A 16,319-nucleotide genomic window follows, 5' to 3' on the forward strand; every position below is an offset into this window, starting at 1 on the left:
CTTTCCGTTCGGAAATCCATTCGTTCCGTTCTAACCTGTCAGACTATACGTCATAATAACTTTTGAATTTGGCGGAATCATCACTTCCAATACCCAAATGTTTGCTAAAAAAATCAAGAATTAATCAATACAACCTGTTGAACTTTTTCACTCGAGGCAAGTTTTATTTTGTTTCGTATAAATAAACATAAAGTGCCAGTTTCACGATGATTGCGATTATTTTAAATCTTTTTCTCGTATATACTGCAGCCTTTCGATTAGAGATGATAGTATACGAAGGTGAAGAAATAGAAGTCGAATATCCAGCTCCAGTCCGACGCAGCAGCTGCTCCTCGGATACTTGCTACAACAAACCCGCGGTTAGTGATGACTATAAATTTATGTTCTACGATGTCATGCCCAATGCTGGATTTCACTATCATCAGGTGATTTATACCAATATGGCTACCATGTTGGTCAACGCGCATAAGCATGGCAAAACTAATTGGCGCTTGGTTCTGACACCGTTGAGCAATATACATCATTGGAAAAATACTGATAAACCTGAGCCTTGGAGCAACTTTTTTGATATTAAGACGCTGAAAACATTCGCACCAGTCCTAGAAATGCATGAGGTGATCGATGCACCTGATTCGGAGCCATTGGAAGTGGACACTCTTTTTGTTTTACAAAACTATCCGAGTGAACCATGGAGTGAATCCTCTGGCAAAAAAAAGTGGCAGATCATGCCGACAACGAATTGTATTATAAGATATGACAACATTATTGCTAAAACAACGTACTGCGTCTCTATAAATGGTACCTTAGAAATGCTATGGAAACTCGTAGATCTACAGCCCTCTGATAAAAAAATTATGTTTAAAAATGTACACCTTCTCAATCAACCACAAAAACAGACCAACCCGCGCAAATCCTGGTGGGGAATCATGGAGTACAATAGCAGACTCGTGAAACGGGCACGGGACTACATAATTGAAAACTTTCATTGCACATCGGAAAAATGTCCGTCGTATTTGGCTATACATTGGAGACGAAAAGAATTCAGTTGCATGTTGGGAAAAACAAATATACTTCCATCTGTACATGAGACTGTTCAAGTAATAATATGGGTTGTTGAGAACTGTAAGCTTGACATAAATAAAGTTTACATTGCATCTGACGCAGAGGCGAGCGAACTGGAAGCTTTAAAAGGTAAACTTGTAGCGTTTGGCTTTGAAACCTTCGAGTTTAATCCTTCAGTTCAAGATATGAAAGACTTTAAAGAAGGCGGGATAGCTATTATTGATCACATTATTTGTACACACGCTGCTTATTTCATAGGCACCCAGTTGAGCAAATTCACGGAGACCATTCAATTGGATAGAGATGTACTTGGATTTGGTAAAGTTACGAGTTATCAAATGTTTTGCAGTGCTTATTGTGTAAGTTTCAATGATAAGGCCCAATGTAATACCCACATTGAATTTACGGATTACGTATATGAAAATGGCAAAATCATTTTTACAATACCAGACACTTACCCAACGGTGCCATTCCTACCGAAGGTGTCAGACTGGCTGACTCGAGAACCGAGTAAAGATGATTTTTTGTTCTGGGCTGGAGTACTGTAGTGTACCCACTCATAACATAATTAAGCATCATACCTATATTTAACTAAAACGCAACGAACGGATTTAACCACTACTTACTTAGGTATAAAGTTCTTGTTCTCCAACGGTGTCTAAAAAACCCGTACGCGCTAAGTTTGCCGGTCCGTGGAATGCGCGTCCCCTCTCCAACCGCGATTAAACGCAATTAGTTAGTGATTAAACGAAATGAAGTGTAATATTTTTTATCAATATTAATAAATAAAAAATATTTTAATTAAAGTTTGCTATAGTTATAGACGCTTTCTTTTAAGTGACGTTATAACGCCAGCGGCAAACTTATCGCGAATGGATGTATTCATAATTTTTATTACGAGTTAAGTAGGTAAGGTAGGTAGTTTAATATTTAATGTGATTAATATTGTAATCAAATACAGGTTAATTGAGTGTGTTCTAATGTAGGACCTTATGTCAAAATATTTCATCTAGTTTTGTATAAAAAAGTCTCTATGTGATAATGTGATAGAAAGAAAGATTTGTAAAAGCATAATATTTTTGCTAATAATTAAACCTACGCATGGCGTAAGATTTATTTTAAGATATTTTAATCTAAGTGATGCTGTTGAAGTTAAGTATTAAAATTTACCTTTTTGTTCTAAATTTATGGATGGAGATTATAAAAGGGTATTTGGCCAAAAATGCTAAATTTTGCCTAATTTCCTTGGTACGAAATATATTTTTGTTTTTAACTAAATTGTTAGTTTCCCATTGTATTAAATAGCAAAAACTAAGCTAATATATCTAAAAGGGGTGTCATAATTCGTTTTAGAAACAAAGCTATAAGGTCATGAATTTTTGGTAGCCAAGGAAATTATTACAAATATTAAAATATTCTAATTTCTTGCGTTTCGTTACTACAATGGTCGTAAAGAAGACCCAGGGAAATCGGACAAGAACTTAACTTCACTTAATTTCCTTCCTTTAAGTATTTGACATTTAAAGTTTTTTTACGATAACTAAACGTTTCTCAAATATATACAGTGTGAGTCACGGTAAAGTGTACATATGAAAAAGATGAAACTAGACCTATTTTTATCGACAAAAAAGAGGTCAAAAATTTTTTGAGATTTTTTTTTCTTCCAATTGCTTATTGTAAAGAAAACGTAATAACTTTTAAACTAAGCGGTATTTCCTGATAAAATAAAAACATTAATAATGCTAAATAACAGGCGATACTAAAAAATACATAATATACACAAAAAATGCCAACAAATAAAAAATGATACTTTTTGAAAAAAACTGCTTAAAACTTCGTATTTTTTTGGTTATTTGATAATTTTCTCAAAAAAATGCCCTATAACAGGTAGTTTTTATTACTTTGTATTATTTTCTATCGTATTATCTTTGTAAAACCAAAAATCGCATGTCTCTGTACCTATCACAACATTTGCTATGATCGTTTGAACAAAGGCCTGCCACAACATTATTCTCCACTTTCAGGTAGAAACAATTTTAATTTTAACTAAAATGCTTATTTTACTTCGAAATATTTTGTTTTTATTTGAAATCTAACTTGTCTTTATCAAAATTACAAATCTAGAGTCATTTTCAGTTGCGTTGTTAACGAAGCGTTGAATGGCGCGCCCGGAGAGGCTTAGTTCAAACGAATAACAAACAAACAAACAAATAATACAAAGTAATAAAAACCACCTGTTATAGGGGCATTTTTTGGAGAAATTTATCAAATAACCAAAAAAACACGTATTTAAAAGCAGATTTTTTTCAAAAAGTATCATTTTTTATTATTTGTTGGCCTTTTTTGTGTATTTTATGTATATTTTTAGTATCGCCTGTTATTTAGCATTATTACTGTTTTTATTTTATCAGGAAATACCGCTTAGTTTAAAAGTTATTACGTTTTCTTTACAATAAGCAATTGGAAGAAAAAAAATTCTGTAAAAATTAAAAAAAAATCTCAAAATATTTTTGACCTCTTTTTTGTCGATAAAAATAGGTCTAGTTTCATCTATTTTCATATGTACACTTTNTATAATGTGCCTTCATTTTGGCAAACAACAGTTATGGACATAACAAGGAAATTAGAAAAACGACTTTTGATTATGTTTTTCTACGGTATTATTTGTAGTTTCTGCTATTGTAATAGCAAAAACAAATAAAACTTTCGATTAACTTTTCCATAAAAATAGTTTTATGCATATAAATATAAAAAAAACATGTGTTCGCCTGCCTGGACACAGAAAATTTACTGTTTCGGCGAAATACCCAAAAAATGTTTTTAGCATAATAAACGTATTGCTGTTGAAGGTGTATTTTTTTTTCAGAAATAACAATAGGCTAGTTACCTAAAAAATTTTTTTAATTCGTCAATTTTAGTTTAAAAAATAATTACAAAGTTATAGTGCGTTGAAGTTCCGCGCGACGTCACAAAGTGCTGCATTTTTACGCACTCACTGACGTCACGGGCCTTTTCTTTAGAACTTTGGCACGCTTTATCTCTTTACATTTTAATTAGTTTTTAAAGAGAAAAATATGTGTCGAATAGTTTTTGACAAGCTAACTGACGGACGAATTAAAACTCTTGCTTTTTTACCCAGGAAACAAACATCCCTATTATATAGGTATCATTAGAATGGTACATTTTCTCACATTTTTTTATGGGGAATTATTTATCAGTACTTATGTGGGTAGCTTAACGAGTTTATTATAAATTTGTTACTTGGATCTTGCAAAAAGTATCTTAGCACTCATACGACTGGACTCAACAGTATCTTGACTATCCCAACTAATCCCAACTAATATTATAAATGCGAAAGTAACTCTGTCTGTCNCTTGAGTACAACTCCGTCGAAGTCGAAAACTTAGGAGAGTTTTAATGGGCAACCAATGAAGCCATTAAAGCAAAAAAATCTTTTGTAGGAATTATTTCCGATTTAATCAATTTTTGTGTTTAATTCTACTGGCCTAATTGCTAAAATCTTTATATAGTCGTGAAAGAAAAGTGGTTCACAATGTGTTAAAGTATTTGTCGAAGAGAAATACTAAGGGTTCGGACAATATTTTCATTGAATAATGTTTCCGACAAAGGTTGTCAAATTGACTGACATGTTTATCGTATAGTACAGTCAACTATGAAAATTAGCTGTGGTTTGTTTCAACTACCTATTTTAAAGTTTTTTGTCACTTTGTAAGTATTGAATTTTATGGAATTGGGAAAGAAGTACCGAGCTTGAAGCGTTCATGAGCAGACATTGTAGTTGAATATTCAAGTTCAGAATTTGATTATTGATGAATAATAATAAAATCCTACTTGCTCGATTGATGGTTTCATTTAATTTATTAGATTTGCTTTTTGTGCGCAAGTTTTGTAAGAAATTGCAACAAAATATTGCGCTATTTTTTTATTGCGCTGATTCTGCTCCATACTGATGTCTGGAGCCTTTAATGGATGGTGTTGTTTGTTTACACATACAATGTCACTATTTTGTTGCAATTTCTTACAAAACTTTGCGCGCAAAAAGCAAATCTAGTATGAAAATCATCAAACTTCTAATGCTCGTAACTCAGTTCAGACTGAGTTTAGAGGTATACATGTCATAGTAAGTTTGGTTTATTACACTATTTTGTAATCAAAAAACAAAGTTTGGTCCATGGCCGCGCGAAAAAAAAAAGACGCCAATTTCCGGCATTGTCTTTTGTTACTTGGATCTTGCAAAAAGTATCTTAGCACTCATACGACTGGACTCAGCAGTATCTTGACTATCCCAACTAATATTATAAATGCGAAAGTAACTCTGTCTGTCTGTCTGTCTGTCTGTCTGTCTGTCTGTTACGCTTTCCCGCTTAAACCTCGCAACCGATTTTGATGAAATTTGGCATAGAGATAGTTTGAGTCCCGAGAAAGAACATAGGATAGTTTTTATCCCGGTTTTTGAAACAGGGACGCGCGCGATAAAGTTTTTCTGTGACAGACAAAATTCCACGCGGGCGAAGCCGCGGGCGGAAAGCTAGTAATAAAATAAAACCACGATTAGATTAATTAAAAAAATATACCACTATCGGACAATAAATCAATTTATTTTCAAAAGACAGACACCTAAAATTTTCCGATTCACTTTCCCGCTAAAAAGTTATAAGAGGAAAATCCCCTAAAATAGACAAATTCGTTCAGAAATCAACATCAAGGCAAACTTGCGTTATTTCGTGCCGTGATCTTGAATTTAAAAAATATTTATGTCAAAGTTTTTGAAATCGATCAATACTTGTTGAATTTGTTTTTCTTTTGTAATTTTCTCAATAAAGTGGGACTTTTACGATGATTTTCCTAAATCTACTTCTCATACACATGCTAAACGCGGCCGCTGAGAAGACTGCGCTCGATGGGTACTGCGATGCAGCTTCAGAGACCTGTAACAACGAAATAACACCAAACGAAGATCACAAGTTGATTTTCTATGATGTAAACCCTCCTGAGGGTTTCAATTTGCGACGGGATGTGTACATGAGGTTTGCTATAATGCTGGCTGAAGCCCAAAAGCGCGGGAAAACGGATTGGCGCTTAGTTCTGACGCCGTGGAATAAATTGTACCATTGGAAAAACAATGACAAACCAGTGCCTTGGCGCTCCTTTTTTGATGTAGAATCTCTAAAATCCTACGCCCCAGTGCTTGAACTGAGCGAGGTAGTCGACGAATCTGCGAAACCGATAGATATCGACACACTGTACGTTTTACAAAACTTTGATAACCCGTTTGAAAATGGAGTTTTTGAAGAGAAATGGCAGCTTGTACCTAAAGAGGAATGCGATAAAAACTATGATAATATCTCAGCGAAGGAAGTCATATGTGTACGGTTCCAAGGAAAGATATCGAAGTTGTGGGAACTCATAAATTTACATCCGAACGATAAAAAAGTCATGTTCATGCACGGAGAAATACCTTTACATGACAATTATGGGACGAAAGCGTACTGGGACTGCCGTAAAAGCATGAAGTTCAACAAAACACTGGTAAAGAAAGCAAAGAAATTTATTAAGGAGAAGCTGGGTTGTGACGAAGAAAAGTGTAACAACTACATAGCAATCCACTGGAGACGTTTGGACTTTGCCACAAGCAGACCTAATGACGTCCCTTCGATTGATGGCACTGTAAAACAAATAAAGGATGCATTTGAAAAAATGCCTGGAATCAAGAAAATTTTCATCTCAACTGACGCTTCAGCTTCTGAAGTGAAAATATTGAAAAGCAAACTCAAAGAAGCTGGTTTTAAAGTCTATGTTTATGATCCATCTGCGTCAGACTTGGAGAAGTACAATGACGGTGGCATAGCTATAATCGATCAGATAATTTGTTCGCACGCTGCACATTTCATTGGGACCCACGAAAGCACGTTTACATTCCGTATTCAAGAGGAGAGAGAGATATTAGGCTTCGACAGTTCTACGACTTTTAACAGACTCTGCCCGGATGTTGGGGCTTGTGATCCGCCTAGTATATGGAAAATAATTAATTGAAAAGACCACTCGTAACTTGATGACTCCATTTGAACGTTTTAAAACATCTTGTTGTGTAACTTGACCAATTTGCGAAGAATTTAACTTTGATTTAGCAGTAATCACGTTTGTAGATCTACTTTCTGCTCATTTACGACTAAAATAATTCTACTTATTCAAACACTGTTTTGTCTCTTTCCATCACAGAGAAATGAACATTGATGGAAAATGATAGAGCATGAATTAGCTGAAATAGTGTATAGTTTTAAAAATAATTATCTATGATAATATTATGTATTAGACAATATTTAATTTAAGTACCTATTAAAACTTGCATTTACTCACTCTAAGATTTAATTTGTAGGCATTTAAAATGTATTTGTAAAGGTAGTAAGTAGTTAAGTGTATTAAAATGTTATATTGTTACTTAAATGTTGTAGAAATGTGCCATAATCTAATTATTAGAAACAACCAAATATATTATGGTAGAAATAATAAAATTTAACAAAATTATGTTGTATATTTATTCTAGATCCTAGTAGCTCTTAATTATTTTGAATTTTCCTGGTACAATTTTAGAGATTGTTAAAAGCGATGCATTTATCTATCAATTAACTTTGCTTGCTTGCAAAGTTCAACTGTTGAAAAAATTTAAGTTTGGCGCGCATTGTGTCAACCATAATTTAATTTGTTAAAGTGTCAAAACCTCGCCTCGCCTTTTCTGTTCAGCGATCCCTGATTATTTATAAGATGTAAGTAAATATTTAATTATTTTGCACATTAATTAGGTAATCGTTTTACTTAATAATTATAAAAACATTCGCAAGAAAAGAAAGCCATGTTCGCTTTGGTGTGAATGTATTTTTTACTGTGTTTCTGAACGAAGCTGAAAATGCTGAAATGTCAAGTCAAACAATGTATTGATGTCTTGTGTGATGTGTTGTTTGCGCTGAAAATTTCTGAAAATGGTAAGTTTTAAGCGTTAAAACTCGAAATTCGCATTTATTAGCATCTTCAAAAGACTTGCGTATCGCCTGAAAAAGTTTTAGTGGTTTACTTGTGCTGAGAACTATCGTAAAATATTATTGAACTGTTTCTATGTTATCGCTTCCCGCTGCAAGGATTTAGATAATTTCCTGCTGATTTTGGATGAAGAGGGTGAGTATTTCTTTTAAGATACTTAGTGTACTCCATAATATAGCGAAAGCGTGTGAAATATTAATAAAAATCAGCCGATAACCTATGAAATTTGCGCGACAATATCACTCTTTCGCACACGCTAAATTTTTAAAGCTTTTTTCCTTTTTTGTGTGAATTTTTAATGAAAGTTTAGCATGTCGCTGTATAATATAGGATATTATTTGCATGAATAATACATGTAGAGAAGTTTACGTGTATAATAAACGATACATTTATACATTTGCGACGATTGCATTCGCGCATGTTTTCAGGTCGCTCGGCCGCCATATCTTTGAATCTTATTAGATCTTTAGGGGAAAGCCCTTCTTCTAAAACAACATTTGAAGGATGCCTCAACTTATTTGCTAGTAAATTATAGGTTTTCTGTGTTCAATAACAGCAAATATGTTTAAAATTATTGGTCAGAGGATAGGGTTACTTATAGATAGCTTCACACACCTTGAAACCTTGATTATTCACACCTGTGGTGTTGTCAGTCTCAACAATTCTAATTGGTTTCCAATTTATTGATGAACCTGTGTAGTTTTGGGGCTCCAATTGGATGATCTTGAGTCCTACTACTTGTTTTATGGACGTACCCAGGGGGGACAGAGAAGGGCAGCTGCCCCACCCTGGAAATCTTGCAGAAAATAATATCAACTCGCCTAAAAGCGCTATAGTCGGAGAAGCTAAGTCGAACGAATTGACCTAAAAAAATCGGACTTGTGCTTCCCTAGGCCAGAAACTGGGTGTGACTTGACTGGTTGTCGGGACATCCTTAAGAGAGGCCTTTGTCTAGTAGTGTCACTCCCATACCTCAATCATTAACTCAGTTATGCGCTAGACTTGTGTCAAGAAGTAGTTTTTTAAGGTTCCGTAGTCCTGACAAGGAACCCTTAGTTTCGATATGTCTGTCTGTCTGTCTGTCCGAGGTATTGCTTGGAAACTATTGGCACTAGGGAGTTGTAATTTGTAATTTTGTGGAGGTATGTAAGTTAATCACGCCGACAAAACGGTAAAATAAAATTTTGAATAATATTTTTTTAACCTTTAACCGACGACGTGCGGTCCCACAGACCGCTCCGGTTTTTGAAATTTTTGGATTGCAATGTTCTACTTACTCCCGTGTCCCGAGAGTCTCAGTACCTTCGAGTTTAGTTACCCATACGCCATTACAGGTAGTGGTTACATCGATGAGCGCAGTTTTAATAAGATAATTGGATTCAAAGTTCAATAGCGGTCTGTGGGACCGCACGTCGCAGACTACGTAACATTTTTGTACCATACTGAAACTTGCGTTATTGTTTTAGACGACTGATTTTTTGTAAAAATGATGGACCTTGGGCCATCACAACCTAGAGAAAGACATTTCCTAATGATATATTGATAATAGGACATAATATTATGTAAAAGATGGTAGTCTGTAAAAAAATACCGCGGAACGGGTGGTAAAGCAAACAGTGACATGATTATTGGCTCTGACATGCCAAATCAGCCTGATGTCATTGCAAAAAAGACGTACATTTTAGTCCACCTAGATTGCAAACGAAATTATCTTACAGGTGTTACTTATGCATACCGAAAATGCTTGGCATGTGGTAAAAAAATATGTCCAGATTGTGCCTAATGTTTACCCTACGTCAAAATTTTTTTTGTGCATATAATGTACGTGTCATTTATTTTTATTTTATTCGTTATGTTCACTTTATTTAGGAAGAAGTATAGTTTTTCTTGATTTGGTTAAAATTTACAAGATTTAAAGGTATTATTGAGCTCTAGTGTAATTTCAATGAAATTAAGGGTCAAAAAAGTTTTAGCCATATTTAAATAAAAAATATACATTATTTCCTCACAAATTATTAGTATGTTTATTTGTAATACTATAATGTTCTCAAAAAGTATAAAACCAATATACTTTTATACAAAAAATGATTATTTTTTGAATACACAGTATAGCGGTCCCACAGACCGCACGTCGCAGACGACGTGACAAAAAAATCACGTCGTCGGTTAAAGGTTAAGGTACCTCCCCTACATGTAAAGTGGGGATGATTTGTTTTTAATCTTCTACCCCATCGTGTGGGGTATCATTGAATAGGTCTTTTAAAATGGCTTAGATGTTTCTAAGACTATTTTTCCATTTAGGGATCTGTTTGTAAATTATATAAGTTTAAAGTGCCAATTTTTGTTCGAGCAGTTCGTCCCCCCCTCTAAAAACTAAACTGTTGGCTTGTAGTGTGTTGATGTGCATTTGGCGGAGCTAATTCCGCACTCAGCCTTCTAATTGGACTTTGTGTATTTACGTTACTAGTTTACTAATGTGTTACGTTGGTTATTTATTTAGTCATTCATATTCCAGAGACGTATGGTGAATGGGTGAGTATGAATCACCACACTGGTTTTGTGGTAAGTACATCATGTTTTTAATAGATTTTTTACCTATAATGTTTTTATTTATCATGAAGATTTACCAACTACTACATATAATTTAACATGCTGTTACATTAAAAGTGCTACCATCTCAAACATTGGTTCCCAAAGTGGGGGGCGCGCCCCCCAGGGGTAGCGCAAAGACCTTTAAAGGGGGGCGCGGGCCATCTGTGTATATAAGTATAAAAACCTGCGACTGCTGAGAGAATGCATTTCAGACTGCTCGATACGACCAATAAATAATCTTGACTGGAGGAGGGGGGCGCGGAGTTTTTGTATAGTCGAAAGGGGACACGTCTCAAATAAGTTTGGGAACCAATGATCTAAAAGATATGCATAGTAGGTATTCAAAGAAAGAAAAAAAAGGTAGACCCATCTTTTAAAGCAGCTTTGTCTTTGTTTATCAACAAAATAATGTGAAGTGATAACATATTTTTTATAAATGACTCATCAGTATAAATACAGATACATTCATACAGTTCCTGAAGTTCTTTATCAATGATTTTAGTAATGCCATGTTGTATTTTTAACTAATAACATCATGTTGATACGCCCGTATTCACAAACATTACTATGAGGTCTCACAGTGCGCGTGGATGCACAGGGTCACACATAGACCTCTATTCAACACTGTGCGTTCGATTTGCTGCTTCACTTAAGCAAGCATTGTGAATACGGGTCTTAGTCTTAAGTCAAATAAGGAAATTGTTCAAAATGTGAACATACAAAGTCTCATTCATATTTTATATCTTTATTGATAACAAGCTTATTGTGCTATTCCTTGAACACTTCCAAAATAAAAAGTTCTGTTGTATTAACTCAAGTACTTTAATACCAATTCTTGGAATATTAAGGTCAAAGCAGACTTATCGACTCGGAAAGGGATCAACACGGTACCGTATCCCCTTTCGCGATCTGTCAGCGACAGCGCACTTTAGACGATTTTGTATTCGTATATTAGCTTGTACGCAGCTTGGGATGTCCACCGACAAGGTGGACCGACGAAATCATAAAGTTAGCAGGAAGCCGCTGGACGCAGGTCGTTACCAACCGGGTAACATGGAAAGCATTGGGGGAGGCCTATGTTCAGCAGTGGACGTCCTATGGCTGAGATGATGATGACGATGATGATTGATTAGCTTGTATGAAATTGACAAGTCGCGTCTAGTCGCTGCGATTTTCGTCCAGTATGGGCTGTCGCTAATCAACCGCGAGACGAAGCGTTTACGTTACGGTGCGGTTAAGTGTGCGTTGCAGTATGGAGTTTCATATAAAACATACTGACCGCCTCGAGTTGATACGGTTACGATCCCTTTGCGGGTTGATAAGTGTGCTACGTCCTTTAAGCGGTCACATGAGACTATTCTATGGTGTATCTTGACTTTATTGAGAATACATGGTAATGGGAAACATAAAATAAAGAATCGACTGCCACAGGCGGGTGAACCCATGACCTTTTGCTTGCCGGGCGACTGCATATCTACGGAGCGATTGGTAAACGCGTTCAAAGTGTATTTTGCCAGTTTTTGCATCTATTATTTATAATAACGTTACCCTCCTTGGTGGACCGACGATCTGGTGAAGGAAGGAAGCACGGACGCGGGCAGTGCAGGACCGGTCGTGGATATCCTTGGAGAGGCCTTTGTCCAGCTGTGGACGTCATTTGGCTGCAACATTTCTTCGTTGCTGATCTATTAAAAGTTTTCCTACGTTAAAATATAGAAACACGAGTCTCAACGCGGCATTTTTTATATGAGTTAGGCGATTATCACACTGCACCGCGCTCCGCCGCGGTCCGCGCGCAAACGCGTTATCAGCGTGTTGTGCCGCGCGTGTTTTCTATACAAACTGAGGTACTTGCATTTAGGCTGGTTTTAGAGTCACGCTGACGCACGCTGACCGTCAGCGCTGACAGTCGAATTGTATGAAGCGTCGGCGCCGAGCGATCAGCGTCACTCAGGAACGTTTCCTTCAATTACGTACATATTGAACTGTCAGCGCCGACGATCAGCGCGACTCTAAAACCAGCCATAATGATCAGATCTGTCGTCCCGCGTACCGCGGCGGAGCGCGGTGCAGTGTGATAATCGCCTTAGTTAAAATGGCACACGAAAGTTCTAATTTTCCTACATTGTCGTTCAAAAACAACGCCTACTCCAACGTCATAAGACGTTNAAGACGTTTACGATAACCACTCGTGCGCATCCGCCATTATTTCAGTACACAAGCAACGCGACAGGCATGATGCAGCAGCCGTTGAAGAAGGACTATAGAAAGAAGAGACAATACTCTGGGAAAGGATATTGTGAGTAGAAACTATTACACTAAGAGCTAGTAAACGCCAGACAGTTTTGACAGTTCCAACTCCTTGCCAGACAGTTTTTTTAGGGTAGCTGCCAAAGCCACGATGACCCAAACTTCATAATTCACCATCATTATATCCTATATTGGGAGCATACGCTGACAAACTTTCAGTTTTTATAAAATGACGTGGGTCTGGCGTTCACTAGCTCTTAGGGTATATACTACGAGCAAAAGTGTGGAACGGAGATCGCTCAAAACACCTATTTGTTTTCCATCATTTTGCTCGCGAGTGTATAAAGTAAAATTATGCTCATTTTCTACTCAAGGATGAATTATTTGAAAAGTTCCTACTTGATTGGAAATGAGCATTATTGAGCATGCTCAAGCTAAAAATCTTAATTCAGAAACTGGATCTAAATAAACTGGAAGTATCTGTGCTTTTTCGCAGTAATTTTGGCCTGACAAAAAGTTTTTGCCCATGTCACTCAGGCAGGAATATTGTAGCTTTCTCAGCGGGACAGTCCTGTCAAAAAAAAATTAGTTTTCTACTAATGAAAGAATTTTCAAAATTGGTTCAGTAGTTCCAGATAGGTATTACTTCTTACAATTATTGTAAATCCGTTTAGTAGTTTTCACGTGAAGGTATAACGAATATCCATATTTACAAACTTTTATTTTATTTAAGTACCTACTACTAGGAAAACCTTGGGGGAAGCCTTTGTCCAGCAGTGGACGTCATTTGGCTGTAACGAACGAACCAACGAACTAGCTTTTGCCCGCCCGCGGCTTCACCCGCGTGAAATTTAGTTTGTCACAGATCGTNGTTTTTATCCCGGTTTTTGAAACAGGGACGCGCGCGATAAAGTTTTTCTGTGACAGACAAAATTCCACGCGGGCGAAGCCGCGGGCGGAAAGCTAGTGTTGTATAAAACTAAAAAACTCTAAAACTCATTTATTTTTGTAAATAGGCTTTTAAAAAGCACTTTCACACGTCCCAATATTAACCCTACCACTGCTTCGGGACTGCTTTTAGTTTTTGCAACTCACGAAGGCGAGTGAGCTTTACTTGTGTGTAGTAAACATGCACATGACGATAGTGTAATGTCTGACAAAACTTTTGAAAGACGAACAGTAGTGAAAGTGTAAAAAAAGCTCACTCGCCTTCGTGAATAGGTTAGACGACTTTAAAAAATTAAACTGACTCAAAAAAAGTACACTAAGCAGTAGGAAAATAATTAAGAAATCAGAAATCAGAAATATTTATTTGCTTTTACATGGTTTTACAAGATATTATTATTACAATTGGCATGTCCACATGTTGACTTAATTAGTCGTGCAAATATTGAAAAAAATAATAATGTAAGTACAAAAGAACAATAAATTAAATTCTTTATTTAATTAGGATAATTATTATGACCATGATTGATATTCTTAGAGTCGGTGCCAAGCTCAAGAAACGTACTACTTTCTTCACCCAGGTGATAATTCACCCAGATGAACAAAGTGGAATAATCAATTTTGTAGGTTTTAAGGCTTAGAGCTTAGATTTTATTGTTATGGTGTGTATCACTCAGGAATAATGTAGCGTGATTATCAAAATCGGTTCAGTAGTTCCAGAGATTTCTTTGTACAAACTTACATCTCCTTAAATACCCTGCAGACTAGACTTTTTGTCTGCTTTCTAGTCTTTAAGCTATAATCATTAAAAAGTTTCATCAAATCCGTTATTGAAAATAGGATTTTCACATAAATAGTTAACTGTCCCAAATGGGATTTGATCCTACGATCATTCGCATACGGGCGACTAAACCTAAACTATCTACTCTTAAAAAAATATGGGAGTATGTATATTCATTTAATCCTTTGCTTTATCTTAATTAACAAAACATTTATATTCATATATTCCTTTGCCTAAACCCCTTTTAAAAACAACATGGAATTTAAAAAAAATACTGCGGGTACTCGTGAAAAAACTTGGAATAGTATTCATACAGTCCTTTGCCTCGACTTCTTTTAAAAACTCAAAATGAATTTTTTTTAAAAATCCGCGGGTAGTCGAAGAAAAACTTTGAAAAATCGCCGTTCGTTTTCACATTTCGTCAGTTACAGTTTGACGCGCGTGGCAAACACATTTTTAACTGTAAAAAGTGTGCTAATTAATTTAATTGTTGATTGTATTGTTATTGTGAATTTTTTTAATTATTTTAATTAATTAACCGACGATTAAGCATGTGTGATATTATTGACATTGAATTGAAGTTTGGCGAAGGTAAGTATTTTTTTTACTAGGTTTCACAATCGAATATCGATATTTATTAATATACTAGCGGCCGCCCGCGACTTCGTACGCGTGGATCCCGTTTTAACCCCTTTAAATTTTTCCTGAATTTTCTTTGCTATAAACCTCACGGAGCCCGAGACCTTTCCAACGAATGCAAAACCGTGGAAATCGGTTCGTGCGTTCTGGAGTTATAGCGTCAGGGAGGAAAACCCGACTTATTTTTATAAGTAGATTTGTGGCTAGGAAAATTGAAATTTAAAAATCCTTTTAACGTAACTACTTTTAGTGAAAAAATCAGTTAACTGTTTGCATTTTTTTAAACCAAATGTAACGGATTTGACATAATATAGGTTAGACATTTCGTATTTATTTAAATTACTCAATGCTAAAATATTTATTGCTAATCATCATGGTTTGTTACACAAATTCTTTGTTTTATTAAAAAATCGCAGAGCATTGGTTTTAAAATTCGTATTTAGTTGTAAGACTTAAAAAAAATGTTAATTAATATTGTTCTTTACATAAATCCCATCATCAAATTTTCACCGAAGTAGTTTGATTAACTACTTCGGTGAAAATTTGTTTAATTTGTAGATAAATTGTTTTTTGAGCTAGCCAGAATTCTTTCAAATCACACATTGAGCCGATACTCGTCCGTTTGCTGGACAGATTTTGAAAATTCTTACATTAGATATTACTTAACGGAATTTCAAGGCAGTAGGTATAGACGCAGACAAAAGCATTTTACTATCTGTATTATTCGGTATACTTCTGTATTTCGTTAAATACTACAGTGTTTATGTATTTATATTTTTGCCATATAGCCTTAACGGATGTAGCTTGTTGGATTTATTTATTTTACACGTCTAAACTAATAATAAATTAAATACGATTTATAATACAGTTGTTTATAGACTTTTTATTAATTATTTGTTAATATTTTAGATGGAGAGCCCCCGTCAAAAAAGTCTGCGCCTTCAATCAAACTGGAGGCAGGATTCAAGTGGAATTTACAGGTACATTTTTTTAG

General features: G+C 35.4%; 3 protein-coding genes across 3 annotated transcripts in view; all 3 read left to right on the forward strand.

The window, feature by feature from the left end:
* The first annotated feature begins 11 nt into the window (after positions 1 to 11).
* Positions 12 to 1,727, forward strand: LOC114355083 (GDP-fucose protein O-fucosyltransferase 2-like). Its single transcript, XM_028307747.1, has one exon. It carries the CDS (start codon positions 207 to 209, stop codon positions 1,608 to 1,610), a length of 1,404 nt encoding a protein of 467 aa, XP_028163548.1. The 5' UTR covers positions 12 to 206; the 3' UTR covers positions 1,611 to 1,727.
* Positions 1,728 to 5,785: 4,058 nt separating this feature from the next.
* On the forward strand, positions 5,786 to 7,529 carry LOC114355095 (GDP-fucose protein O-fucosyltransferase 2-like). The gene has a single exon (XM_028307757.1). It carries the CDS (start codon positions 5,920 to 5,922, stop codon positions 7,114 to 7,116), a length of 1,197 nt encoding a protein of 398 aa, XP_028163558.1. The 5' UTR covers positions 5,786 to 5,919; the 3' UTR covers positions 7,117 to 7,529.
* A 484-nt stretch (positions 7,530 to 8,013) lies between these two features.
* The window catches only part of LOC114355092 (double-stranded RNA-specific editase Adar-like), a 52,389-nt gene continuing 44,083 nt past the window's right edge, over positions 8,014 to 16,319 (forward strand). Inside the window, exons 1-5 of the mRNA XM_028307753.1 lie at positions 8,014 to 8,063; positions 8,217 to 8,253; positions 10,634 to 10,680; positions 12,925 to 13,009; positions 16,235 to 16,305. Coding sequence (XP_028163554.1) covers positions 8,061 to 8,063; positions 8,217 to 8,253; positions 10,634 to 10,680; positions 12,925 to 13,009; positions 16,235 to 16,305 — 243 coding nt within the window. The 5' untranslated portion in view covers positions 8,014 to 8,060. The remainder of the gene's footprint in view (positions 8,064 to 8,216; positions 8,254 to 10,633; positions 10,681 to 12,924; positions 13,010 to 16,234; positions 16,306 to 16,319) is intronic.

The sequence above is a fragment of the Ostrinia furnacalis genome, unplaced genomic scaffold (genome assembly GCF_004193835.3).
Source record: "Ostrinia furnacalis isolate ACB-3 unplaced genomic scaffold, ASM419383v2 OfSCF2340, whole genome shotgun sequence".
Lineage (NCBI taxonomy): Eukaryota > Metazoa > Arthropoda > Insecta > Lepidoptera > Crambidae > Ostrinia > Ostrinia furnacalis.